General features: G+C 35.3%; 1 protein-coding gene across 4 annotated transcripts; it reads left to right on the forward strand.

The window, feature by feature from the left end:
• Positions 1–627: 627 nt before the first annotated feature.
• LOC147511165 (ATP binding microtubule motor family protein) lies at positions 628–8,252 on the forward strand. Of its 4 annotated transcripts, none has more exons than XM_086602939.1 (12): positions 628–966; positions 1,055–1,252; positions 1,505–1,699; positions 2,148–2,255; positions 4,312–4,389; positions 4,478–4,559; positions 5,522–5,681; positions 5,766–6,068; positions 6,688–6,906; positions 7,049–7,466; positions 7,538–7,603; positions 7,689–8,252. In XM_086602939.1, exons 1-12 carry the CDS (start codon positions 823–825, stop codon positions 7,863–7,865), a joined length of 2,148 nt encoding a protein of 715 aa, XP_086459065.1. In that variant the 5' UTR covers positions 628–822; the 3' UTR covers positions 7,866–8,252. The 4 variants fall into 4 exon arrangements, with proteins under 4 accessions (XP_086459065.1, XP_086459062.1, XP_086459063.1 ...); XM_086602936.1 differs by having other exon boundaries at positions 672–966; positions 1,055–1,270; positions 4,478–4,563; positions 5,526–5,681; XM_086602937.1 differs by having other exon boundaries at positions 672–966; positions 1,055–1,270.
• Positions 8,253–12,602: the final 4,350 nt, after the last annotated feature.

A 12,602-nucleotide genomic window follows, 5' to 3' on the forward strand; every position in this document is an offset into this window, starting at 1 on the left:
CAGGGATTAAATTGTAATCCCCTACTATTAGCTTAAGAAACGCTAATAGTGTTGGTACTTGGGTGACACCAACATTTCTCTAGCAATTTTGAATGTCGGTCACATAAATTCCAGGCATATAAGATGTCGCCAAAATATAAATACATAGATAGACACGTATGTATTTATGTTGGACACGTATTTGTAGTTTGTATTATAGTACAAAATATTTCGATATATCGTGATATTTGGGGATATCTATCCAGTTTTTAAAGAAATATATATAAATATCACGATATGTCCAGAAATATATACGACTGCAAATATTGGTGATATTTCAATGATATTTGTGATATTTGAAGATATTTTGGGATATTTAGAGATATTTAGCGATATTTTATGTATATAACTATTTTATTTAATATTTATCATTATATTTCAAATAAATATAAATAATATATCATAATATATCAAAAAATATCCACAATATACACGATATTTGTCAATATTTTAGATATATCTATAATATTTGCATGTAAAACAATATCAAATAATTCTAAAAAAAAATATATTCACGATACATATTTAGAAATTAAATATCGATAAATAGTTATATCCTGATATTTTGTACTATGTTATTTTTTACAACGTATTGCTGTTTCAAACTTGGAAGTCCAAAACTCAACACTCCAAGTCTTAAACAAAGCAATCTTATTACTCTATTAATTTTTCTCTCTCCTCTAAATCCATTTCTTCTTCACGTTCACAAAAGAGAGAAGAAAAAAAAAAGTAGTCATTTCATTCTTTGGATCCGTTCAAATCTTCACTGTTTGGCCGGCAAAAATGAATGCAGTTGGAAGACAGAGATCTGGTAATCACCAGCGGCAATACTCATCAGATAATTTCTTGTTAGACACATCTTCTTCTTCTTCTTCTTCTTCTAAGTGGCTTTCTCAATCCTCAAACCCGACTCTTCCTTCTCTACAAGTGAGTTTCTTGATTGATATCATTTCTTTTTTAATATTTGTATGGAATCGATTAGTTTAAAGTTAATACTTTATGTTTTTTTATGCAGGACTATGGTTATTATGGTGGAGGAGGAATTGCAGGGTCGAAAATGTATAGGAATATGCAAAGGAATAATGTTGGAAATGATTTTTTTATGGAACCAATAACTCCTCAGAGGAGAAATGGAGATGAACTAGTGTCTCCAACTCAACTCAGTCCTGGGATTTTGGATCTGCATTCTCTTGATACTGAGTTAATACCTGATGTGAGTTATTGCTTTGGTGTAAGTTTGTAACTGGCTTGATCTGGTTATTGGAATCCAGTTTAGGCTTTCAGATTTATTGGATTTCGACAATGTTGGATTTGATCTATGGTATATGTGTGTGTTAGTGTGTTGCTGTCTGTGATGTATTTTGTTTGAGAATTTGCTGCATATAGCTATGCAGTTTGGAAAAATTGGATTCTGGTTTTACTGAAAATGCTGATGTTTTTTTTTTTTTTTTGTATTATGGTGTAGATGCCAGTACCTGGGCTGTATGATGGTACGTCACATTACCATTCCATGCGAGGAAGAAGTTTTGATGACTCTGAGCCATACATTGCTGGTAATAAACAGACAAGCAGAGCTCGTGGCTTGCCAGACAATAATCTTATGAAGAGCTTTGTTGCGGATAAAGAGAAGTCGGGTTCTGTTGCTAAAATCAAAGTTGTGGTATGTTCCGGCTTCTATATTGTCGTATTTGACCCTTTTTAGAATATTTAGTGAGTGGGTTTTAAAATGTATGTGTTACATAAGTTGAACGTGGTTGACTCGCTCATCACTTCAGTTGCTTGACCTTGCTTGTAGTTTGAGAGTATGCAAGTATGAAACAATAGAACACACACGGTATATTTGTACCAAAATGGGTGATTAAGTATCTGGTTGACATATATATAGACATGTCCCACTTAAGTATGTGGTTTTTGTTTATCACGGGTATACTATGTCATGAAGTTTTTCTAGAGAGTGGTGTGTCCTTGTTACAAAGGACGCCATCAAGTGCCTGCTCTCAGTTTGTGTATGAATTCATCATGTGATCTGCCTTCTTGGTGCATAGGGAGCACTGAGGAAATATCTTCGTTTCTCTTTTCTGTGACTGTGTATATCGATTTAATTGTAGGTGCGCAAGCGACCACTTAATAAAAAGGAAATTTCAAGGAAAGAGGAGGACATCGTAACAATAGAATCAAACTCGAACTACCTAACAGTGCATGAGACTAAACTCAAGGTTAGTGTCGTGAATATGAAATTGCTTTCTGTTTTATGCTTAAAATTATCATCTATATTTGTGATGCTATTTATATGGTCTCCCATAGTTTATTTCATACTTTCTATTTATACTTTCTCATGATAGACTTTATTTGCATAATTTGTGGATTTTTGCTGAAGTTTTCTGTTGAACTCTATGCACTCAGTATAAAATAATTTTGTTCAAGAAACCTCATAAACTTGGTGGGAATTACATTGAATGAAAATGGAAGTGCATCCCCAAAATCGGATGGACACTGTCTATAACCAGAATTAACTGTTTCTGCGATAGAAAATTCATAATGCTCGGCTTATCAACATAGGTCTGACCATGAGGTAACTGCATTCCTGGAGTCGGGATCCTTGTTTTGTTAGTTACTGTTGTTGACATGGAGAACAAATTATGACGTAGTTATTAGGAGAAAATATTCTTGAGCAGAAATAACCAGAGATACATTCGGGGGTATTGATATTGGTATTGGAGATTGATACAGGCGCTTGGATGCAACAATTAATAAAATTTCATTTAGGATTTTCTTGGATCTTGTTTCCTTAATTATAAAGTATTTTATTAGAACTAGGAAGTATAAATTTAAGTTGGATTAGTTTGCTTAATTCCCCATATCGAGTCTCTTTATGTAGTTCCATAAATAGACCCATTTGTAATAAAAATTCAGGAGAGTTTTATCAAATTGAGGGTCAAATTTATAGGAACATTTGTGGAATTTTCGCTTTATGCAGTTGTGATTGCATCTGAAACAGGCGTACATCTCTTCATTCATTATAGTTTAGAAGTGTATACTAGTATCATTTCTACATTGATCTTAGGAATTCAGTTTTCAGTTTTCTTTATCCAAGTATTAATGTCCTATGTGGCAAAAATCACATTCATGTCATGTAACATTCAGTAGTGCAATAAAGTTTGTTGCGGTGTCCTTTTCTTTTTTTTTTTTTTTTGTCACTATATGAGAAATTAAGTATTGTTAAGAAATTAGGAAATTAGTGAGTATGTGCTGTTGTTATCGTTTCTTGTGGATATGAATAAGATGGGTGTTGAACGGTCCAGGTTTCGTAGCCTTCTACAGTGAGTTCTTTAGTGTTGTCTTCCCTACGACCCCATAGCTTAGTATCTGTCAATATGCATTCTTGATTATTTACCAATAAAAGAATCGAAGTCATACACTAGTTTCTATTAGAAGCGGGTCTTCTCCATTTGGATTTGTCAAGATGCCCCAACACCTTTTCCTCACTCTCTAGACAAATATATAAAATTATACTTTGTCGATGCATAAGAAAATGAAAGGAGTCCTCCATGTATGCAGGAGGAGTGTATCATCGATTCATGTCAATGTACAGTTGAGTTTAAGAGTTCAAGGACAATTGTCATCAAATGTAAAAGTGGCAAGATGGAGAAACACTTCAGGTTTTAATGAATCAAAAAGCAATGAACCTTTACCTTTCTCAGTTTTATGAAGCACTGGTTTACAATCTCAAAAGGAACATGAGATTGTAATAGTCTCAAAAGGAACATGATTAGCAATCTCAAAAGGAAGCAGCCTAACCTCTTCCCATCTATTTTGTTTATCATCCTGCATTCCTGCCTGTAATAGTCTGAGGTTATACTGTGTCAGAATAGGCCTCCAGACTTTAAAGAATAAACACGTGAAACAAAGAAAAATTCGGGTTGCCAGAAGTATTTAACTGTATTAGTGGATTGAGGGCGGACAATCTTTTATATAAAAGACCTCCCTAGACACTTCCCTCTCTCTCTCCACGCCTCCTTCCTGAAATAGTAAACCCACTTCATAAATTACTACAGGAATCTTCATTATCAGCAGGCGCCACTCTTTGTACTTGGGATTCATTATTTTACCGAATTCAACTCATTGGTTGATTTATCAGCTTCTGAATTCTTTTGTACTTAAATTATAATGATTTCCATGGTTCAGAAGTCCTTGTATGGATTCGTAGTACATGGAATAGATTGACACAAATCGTATTTTACTCTTTCCAGTCTTATGTTTTCTTGCTTGCAGGTGGACTTGACAGAGTATGTGGAAAAACACGAATTTGTTTTCGATGCAGTGCTGAGTGAGGGTGTTTCAAATGATGAAGTGAGTATGGAGTACTGTACTAATATACTTGTATCTACTGGTCATACTGTTACCTTTGTGCTAATTGTGGTTTGTATATTTATTGTAGGTGTACCGTGAAACTGTGGAGCCAATTGTTCCAACAATTTTTCAACGAACTAAAGCGACTTGCTTTGCATATGGGCAGACAGGCAAGTGCTGGAGTGCCTAATCAAACATGATGTTTGACACTTGACTAACTTGAACATTAAACACTTAACAGAACCATTTTGTCAGAAATATTTTTGTCCTAACCACGTATGTCTTGATATGCCATTTACATTAACATTGGGAGAGTTGTAAACGAATGTTTTGTTGTTTACGTACTTGGATATGTTTTCATCTCTATTTGAGGAGATTTGTTTTCTTTCTTTCGTTTGGAACTATGTTAAAATTCACCTTATTTTCTAATGTACTCGGTAAGTATTGTTACTTCCACCACTGCCCCCTTAATTCCTGGTTAAAGTCATTGTCAGACACAAAATTGTAACGGGCCTGTGTGGCTGTGTTCTTTGATTAATTCCGATACCCTGTAACACTCAATATATAGAGAACGGTTATGATTAGAATCAGACCTTTACATTTTGTGAAGTACTACACCATTACTAGTGCTATAGAAAGTTTCTTGCATTTCTTTTATTTGTTTCTCTAATAAATAAAGGGTTGTACTCACGTATAAGAGTTCAATTTTAACTTTTATTTTTAGGAGACCCGAGGTTGTAAGAAAATGGTAAAAAGATTAGTAACATCAACCAATTTTGTAGGACTTTGTAATTGAACCCTTTTCTCAAACATCTATAATTAAAATTCATGATATTGTTTGTTGTTTCCATTGTCAGTTTGCTAGATAAATAAATTCCACGTGTTGGTATTAGTATCTGTCATTGGGATTCTTCATGACCATTTACAAGTATTTGGGGTCCAACTTTTGTCTGCTCTAACGAACTTGGGAACCATTGCTTTGTTCTTACTATAGATGGTACTATGGTAGCCTAAAAGTCATAAAATCAAGTTAATCAACCAATATAGTTTGATGTTTACTAAATATCTTGATGTAATTTTAAACTTTTTTCATGAATAGTTTCGTGATGGGTTCTTGTTTTGGCTTATTCAGGAAGTGGAAAAACTTATACCATGCAGCCACTGCCCATTAAAGCATCACATGACATACTTAAATTAATGCACCACACATATCGGAATCAAGGTTTTCATTTGTATGTCAGTTTCTTTGAAATATACGGAGGGAAACTTTATGATCTCCTTAACGAGCGGAGGTCAGTTTTAAATTACTTTGAGCTTGCAACTTTTGTAACATCTAGAAAATTCATTTCATTAAACTTACAACTCCCTCTTTACAGAAAGCTTTGCATGAGAGAGGATGGTAAACAGCAAGTCTGCATCGTGGGATTGCAAGAATATAAAGTATCAAATGTGGATACAATCAGGGAGCTAATTGAAAAGGGAAATGCTACTAGAAGTACAGGCACAACCGGTGCAAATGAGGAATCCTCCCGCTCGCATGCTATTCTACAGCTTGTAATCAAGAAGTCAGTTGATGGCAATGAATCAAAGCCCCCTCGAGTTGTTGGAAAGCTGTCTTTCATAGATCTTGCTGGGAGTGAACGTGGTGCAGATACTACTGATAATGATAAACAAACACGGTAAGATTGAGGTGTGTTACTCTTAGAAATCTCTACTTGTCCATAAAGTACAGATGGATTACGTAGTATTATTGATATACACTACAGGCATAGCATCCATTTAATTAACATAGACAAACATGTGTTGGTATGATTCAGAAACACACATGGATACACTTGTAGCACCCATCTCTCATATAGCATGCTACCACATTCTTTTGTGGCACATTCATTTACATGGCAGTCATTGTCAAAACATAACATATTAACATCTGTTCTAAAATTGGTGTCAGCACTTCAAGCATGTCTCTAGAACATGGTACCTGACTCTCGATTCCACTCTAATTCTCATGGAGTCAAAAGTGATATTTATCTCCTTGTCCAGAAGTTGACCTGACAGGGTGTTCTATTCTAGCGTATCCTGGACTGTTTGACAAGTATGGAAAAAATTCACTGAAATGTTTGTCAGTGTGACAGAGAGTTAACGTTAGTGAGTCTACTGAATGTCTGCTCAGTGCCTCTGAACCCCCCAATTTTAGAGAACTCCACTTTTGATTTTAGGATATTCATGCAATCTGTACATCATGTACTTTTGACATCATTGTTCCTTCATTTAGCTACTTCTGAAACAATAATGCAGAATGGAAGGCGCTGAGATTAATAAAAGCTTGCTCGCATTGAAGGAATGCATTAGGGCACTTGACAGCGACCAAGGGCACATTCCTTTCCGGGGGAGTAAATTGACTGAAGTGCTTAGGGATTCATTTGTTGGAGATTCGCGCACTGTCATGATATCATGCATTTCGCCGAACTCAGGATCATGCGAACATACTCTCAACACGTTGCGATATGCTGACAGGTGATGCAAGTTTTGTACTTGTTACAATCATGGATGTTGATATATGCCTTCTACTTTATTTATTCCAATCTTACTAAATTTTGTTTTCCTTAATCAGTTTTTGTAACTGTTTTGGTGTCACTAATATATAGGTTTTTTGCAGGGTGAAGAGCCTCTCAAAGGGAAACACTTCCAAGAAGGATCCTCTATTATCAACTTTGAACATAAGAGAGTCAACTACTTTGCCTTTGTTCTCTGTCTTACCAACGGGATCCACCTTTGACAGTAACTTTAATGATGTTCAGAATGAACAGAACAGATTTGGGTGGTCCAAGCAAGTTGAAAGAGATGGCATTTCAAATCATGTGGATCGTGTCTCCAGTGGAAGGGAGGAGGACTTTGACTTTTCCGAAGAGTTTGAGCCAGAGAAACCATCAGGGAAGAACAGTAAGCAAGACACTTTCCGCATTCCCCCATTGGAGGAAAAGAGAAGGAAATCGGATTCTCAAACGAATTGGAAGGACCTCCAGGACTATGATAACAACTCGAGTGCCGATGATGATTTGAATGAACTATTGAAGGTGAGAGAATTGACAGCGTTGGATTTTTAATTATATTACTCTGTCTTGTTAAATTGGTTCTGTGATGTCAGGAAGAGGATGATCTTGTTAATGCCCATCGGAAAGAAGTGGAAGAGACAATAGATATTGTTAGGGAGGTCAGTGAGCGTTCTTTATTAGTTTCGTCCAGTGCTTCGGGGTTGGCTATCATATCATGCTTGATGTATGCACTTGTTTTTGCAGGAAATGAAGCTATTAGTTGAAGCAGATCAACCAGGGAATCAGCTGGATGACTATCTCTCTAGACTGAGTACCCTTCTATCGCAGAAAGCTGCAGGAATCTTGCAACTGCAAAACCGCCTGGCTCATTTCCAGAGGCGCTTGAATGAGCATAATGTTTTAGTATCTTCTGGTCATTGATGTAATGTAAGAATAATTCTTAAAGGCAGTGTGGATGCGAAGTTGATATGTTGTAGCTCACGATTCGTGCCAGAATTACGCATTACGCATGCAGTTCATGCTGTTCACAGTGGCAGTCATAGCATTCATTAGCTGTGAAATGCAGTATCCGTTGTGCAGTTGGCGTGATGGTTCTTACTGAGCATTCCTTTACTGAAGGAAGAGTAGTTTCTGTGGTTTCAAGGGGTTTCTGTAATGGAACCATGTTCCTCTTTGTCACCATTCATGTTTTCAACCCTATTATATTGTGAGTTACAGAAAGTGTAATATGTACATGCTCAAATGCGTTGATTTTATGAAGCTCAGATGTAGTGTAATAGATTGCTAGAAGCATATTTATTCCTCAAATACGCTAAGCTCGTGTGTTATGTTTGGCCATCTTACTAATCTTCCATGATTTGTAATAATTGTGCCACAATTCGTTATTTACTTCAAGAGGACGTCTAGGGTGCGTCGGGTGCACCCAAATTTCGCATGCGCAGGATTTTCAGCAACATATTTTGAAGGGTAAAATCGGAATAACCGGGTGAAGAAATTTCAATTTAGTTAAACTACTACATATAGTATATACGTTAGTATCGAATAATAAATGACATATTGAATATAGTGAACGAGATTAGGCACAGCTGGAAGAAGAGATAGTGTTGATGGAAAATTCGGTGGGACAATTGGAGCTTCAGGAAGCACCTGTGACCTATTAGCTCAAGACATAGTTGCATGTGGTTTTTTGAAGGGTGCGGTGAAGTGTTGGGGTTTATACCAATACCAATCGATTTCCCTACTACACATGTATTTGAATACAATTCAACTCCAGACAAATATCTAAATATCAACTATAACCTACGCTAACATGCCCAGCTCACTAAACAACTATTAACAACATATAATAATGTCAAACAAAATTAAATGCATACCACAACACAAAGATATACCGTGGTTCGGCCAATGATGTCTGCTTCCATAAGAGCTAGTCCTTTTATAAAGTGGGAAGAAATATTACAATCTCTCATTTCAGTCTCTCACCTTACTAGATCACTCTTATCTTTTTATCGGGTTATCTCTCTATAAAAGTTATCTCTCAATCTTGATAGCTTTCAAGATTGGGTTTTCTCTGACTTTTGTGCTGTCTCTCTTGTGTTTGGTTTTGCCAAAAACCCAAACTTATGATGCAAAACTCGCCGTTCTGCAAAAATAGAATCTTGCCAAAATAGGCATGGGCACGTGGCGCGCTCAGAATTGTACTACAACGGTGTAGGGTGCGCTCTTGCCTTGGACGATGTCCAGGCGCTTGAGTGCTGGGTGCACTCCAGATTTGCCTATGCAGGGCGTGGGGTCATGCCTTGGACGATGTCCAGGCTCTTGAGCGCAGGGTGCGCTTCAGAATGACTTGTGGAGGGTGCGGGGCGCACTCTGTCTTCTCCACACAAGCTGAAAATGAATTTCTCTCCTCTCCTCATGTGAGGGATAACTTTAACATGAAGCACTGTGTTGACTATTGTAGAGAGTCCATGCTCGTTGTCCTTCCTCTATAGAAACAAAACTTTCGTACAAAGTATTAGGAAACCCCGTTACTTGCTTGTGGCACTCAAACCATGTCCTATATAAACCCAAGATTAGGTACTTTAGTAATATTATACTTTTATTCACATAATCAATAATATGGTACTCAAAGTTACATATACTTCAATAGTATGATACTCTAAATCACATATTCCATAATATGATATTATTCATTACATATATTTTAGGAATATGATACTATAAAGCCCATAATACTTCAATAATATGATACTCTTAGTCACAAATTCAATAATATGATACTTTAAGTTACATATACTTCAATAGTATGATACTATTAATCCCATATTCAATACTATGATACTAGTAGTTTCATATATTTTAGAAATATGATGCTATCAATCGCATAATACTTCAATAATATGCTACACTTAGTCACATTTTCCATAATATGATACTACAAGTTACATATAATTCAATAGTATGATACTCTGAGTTTGATATACATTTAAGTGCTACAAAACTAGTGTTGAGATTGCGTTTAATCATATGATAAAAGTTTGTGTTTAATCATATGATAAAACCATTGTATCTCAAACTATTTTTCCTAAAAAGTCGGCATACTACCTGAGATTGCGTCTAGTTAGTGCAACTTTGTTTTGTATGCCATTACATTATGGATTCCAAATAGTAAAGAAGATTTATGTTAAAAAGAGAGTTATGGAGTTCTGACAGGTTATTTTCATACTTGTTATGTGTTTATAGTGCAAACGTGTTACATCAGATTGTATCTTAACTGCTAGCATGGCTGAACATACATAACAAAATGGGCTATTACCGAAAACGTTACAGCAAAATGAGCAAAAAGACACAGATAAGTGCTTCAGTTTAAAATAGTTGTCAAGCGCTTTTCGAGTGCTTCTGATACATACATCGTGAGCATTATAGAGTTGCAATCATAAAAATGTCAGGTTACATCTTACCAAGTTAAAACTTGCAATCAGAAAAAGAGAGAAAAATTTAGAATACATCTTACAAGGAGCCATCTTACGATGCTATAACTGTGCAGAAGTTCAAAGTTGAACTTTGCATTACACATTACATTTTTCAATTTATTTTTAGGTTTGAGAATTCAGACAGAGTCATTTTCAGAATAACAATGGGTTCCGCAGTCAAAGTGGTTGTTTTCTTTCTTGATGCCATCTTCACTGCATCACGAAGCCATTGAAATCCCTGGCAGCTCTTGCATTTCAAATACCTTTCTCCAATATTTAATCCATACTTGGTAGTCTTAACAGTCCTCCTCCCCTTATAGTCTTTTGCATTGCATTCACAGTTTACCCAAGGGCACTTGTTCATCCAATGGCCTGGCTGGCCACACTTAAAGCATTCGTTTGTTGATGAGCTTGATCTAGAAAGTTGATAAGAAACAACTTCATCTAACCATTGCAAATAACTTCGACATGAATCATGCTGACACTTCAAGTACTTCCTTCCTGGATTGCTTGTTGTTTGCGATTTGTCCAACAATCGGATCCCATCACATGTAGCTTCTTTACAGCGAGAGTACATAAATTAGCACTCAGTAGCGGAGTGTCCAAGTTGATCACATACCTGACATTCAACCTGTGGTGAATGAAACATGTACTTCTCAATTTGAAACTCATGAAGATAGCGACAATGAACAAATGTCTCGATCAGCAACTAATGTAGAAATTAAACTTCTTAATAGGCTACTTCAGACCAATAGCTCAACAAAGTTCAATTATTCAAGAATTAGTAATCCACAAAGGAAGGAAAACCTTCACACAACCAACAAATTTTTTCATGCTCTTTATACTTGATAAATTAAAATTTATCTCTCTTAACATTTCAAAGATCAAATTCTTCGTGCTCTTTATACTTGATAAAATTCTAAGTGAAGAATGACACTCAATAACTCAAAATTTTCTCTTATTTACCTCTAAAACTTAAACTTAATCAAACTCATGAATTTAAAGGGAAATTACCTTCATTTTTGCAAAATTAATGTGCTCTTATGCTTGCTTCGTGCTTCTTATGCTTGATTGGATCTTATGCAGTAGCAATAACGGAGATTTTTTTTAAAAAAAAAAAAGCTAAAAACCTTAAACCCTAACCTTAGATGTTTTTATAAGAGAAAAGTAAAAGGAGGGACGGGTTATACTGTTGGAGCATACGGAGGGAACAAATGCATTGACTAATTTATATTAAAACAGTACATGTAGCATACTCCAATTAAGTCACTAGATGTACCATACTACTATTAAATTACTATATGTAGCATATTCCTATTAAACTACTATCTGTAGCATACTCCCATTAAATCACTATATTGGATTTAATAAGTATTGCGAGCGATGGCAAAGTGGTAGAGCTATATTGGAATAAGAGTCTTTTCCAATGCGTACATCATAATAAAATATTCATGTCGACGATAATTTAAACGCGAAAATGTAGCCGTAATTTGAATGTGAACACTCAAGTACCACACATACCTGTAATTTGAATGTGAACACTTAAGTACCAAATATATTTGTAATTTCATTTAAAAACATAGCCGTGATTCAAAAACCAAACCACAATGTTTAGGCATTGAAATACAAACTTAAACACTTAAGGGCAACCCAAAAGTGAAACACCAAACTACGTTACAACCAGTCAACCACAATTCTCATATGCTATTTATTGTATTATAGATACATGCTATAATGATTGAAAGAAGATGAGAGCTTCTCACATTGTGTTTTTTTGCATTTTGATTTACATTTCTTTTCATAATTACTTGTCCTAATTTTTACTATATGAGGCCCTAGTATATATGCTATTATTTGATACTAGGACTACCAAATGGCATTGCATGTAGTAGCCTAATTACAATTTAGTAGAAAGTCTATTCTCTTTTCTCTTATTTTATGGCTGTCTCCATCAAATGAAGTCCAAATGTATGTTAATTACCAATAAGAAAATAAAACAATACAAGTTTACAATTTGATATTATGAAGGTCAGCTATACAATACATAATATTTATGTTCTACCTAATCTAACATGAGCAGAATACTTATGCTGTCATTTTCTTTTCATGTGCAGAGTACTTATGTTGTACCTAATCTAACTTGAGCAGCCATCTAACTTCTCTAAAAAAAATAAAGTAAATCAAA

Source organism: Coptis chinensis, chromosome 3 (genome assembly GCF_015680905.1).
Source record: "Coptis chinensis isolate HL-2020 chromosome 3, ASM1568090v1, whole genome shotgun sequence".
Classification (NCBI taxonomy): domain Eukaryota; kingdom Viridiplantae; phylum Streptophyta; class Magnoliopsida; order Ranunculales; family Ranunculaceae; genus Coptis; species Coptis chinensis.

Coding starts and splice junctions, on each gene's coding strand:
- LOC147511165 (XM_086602936.1), top strand. CDS start 823: ATGAATGCAGTTGGAAGACAGAGATCTGGTAATCACCAGCGGCAATAC. Junction 4,390..4,477: donor AGGGTGTTTCAAATGATGAA/GTGAGTATGGAG, acceptor TATTTATTGTAG/GTGTACCGTGAAACTGTGGA. Junction 7,467..7,537: donor ATTTGAATGAACTATTGAAG/GTGAGAGAATTG, acceptor CTGTGATGTCAG/GAAGAGGATGATCTTGTTAA.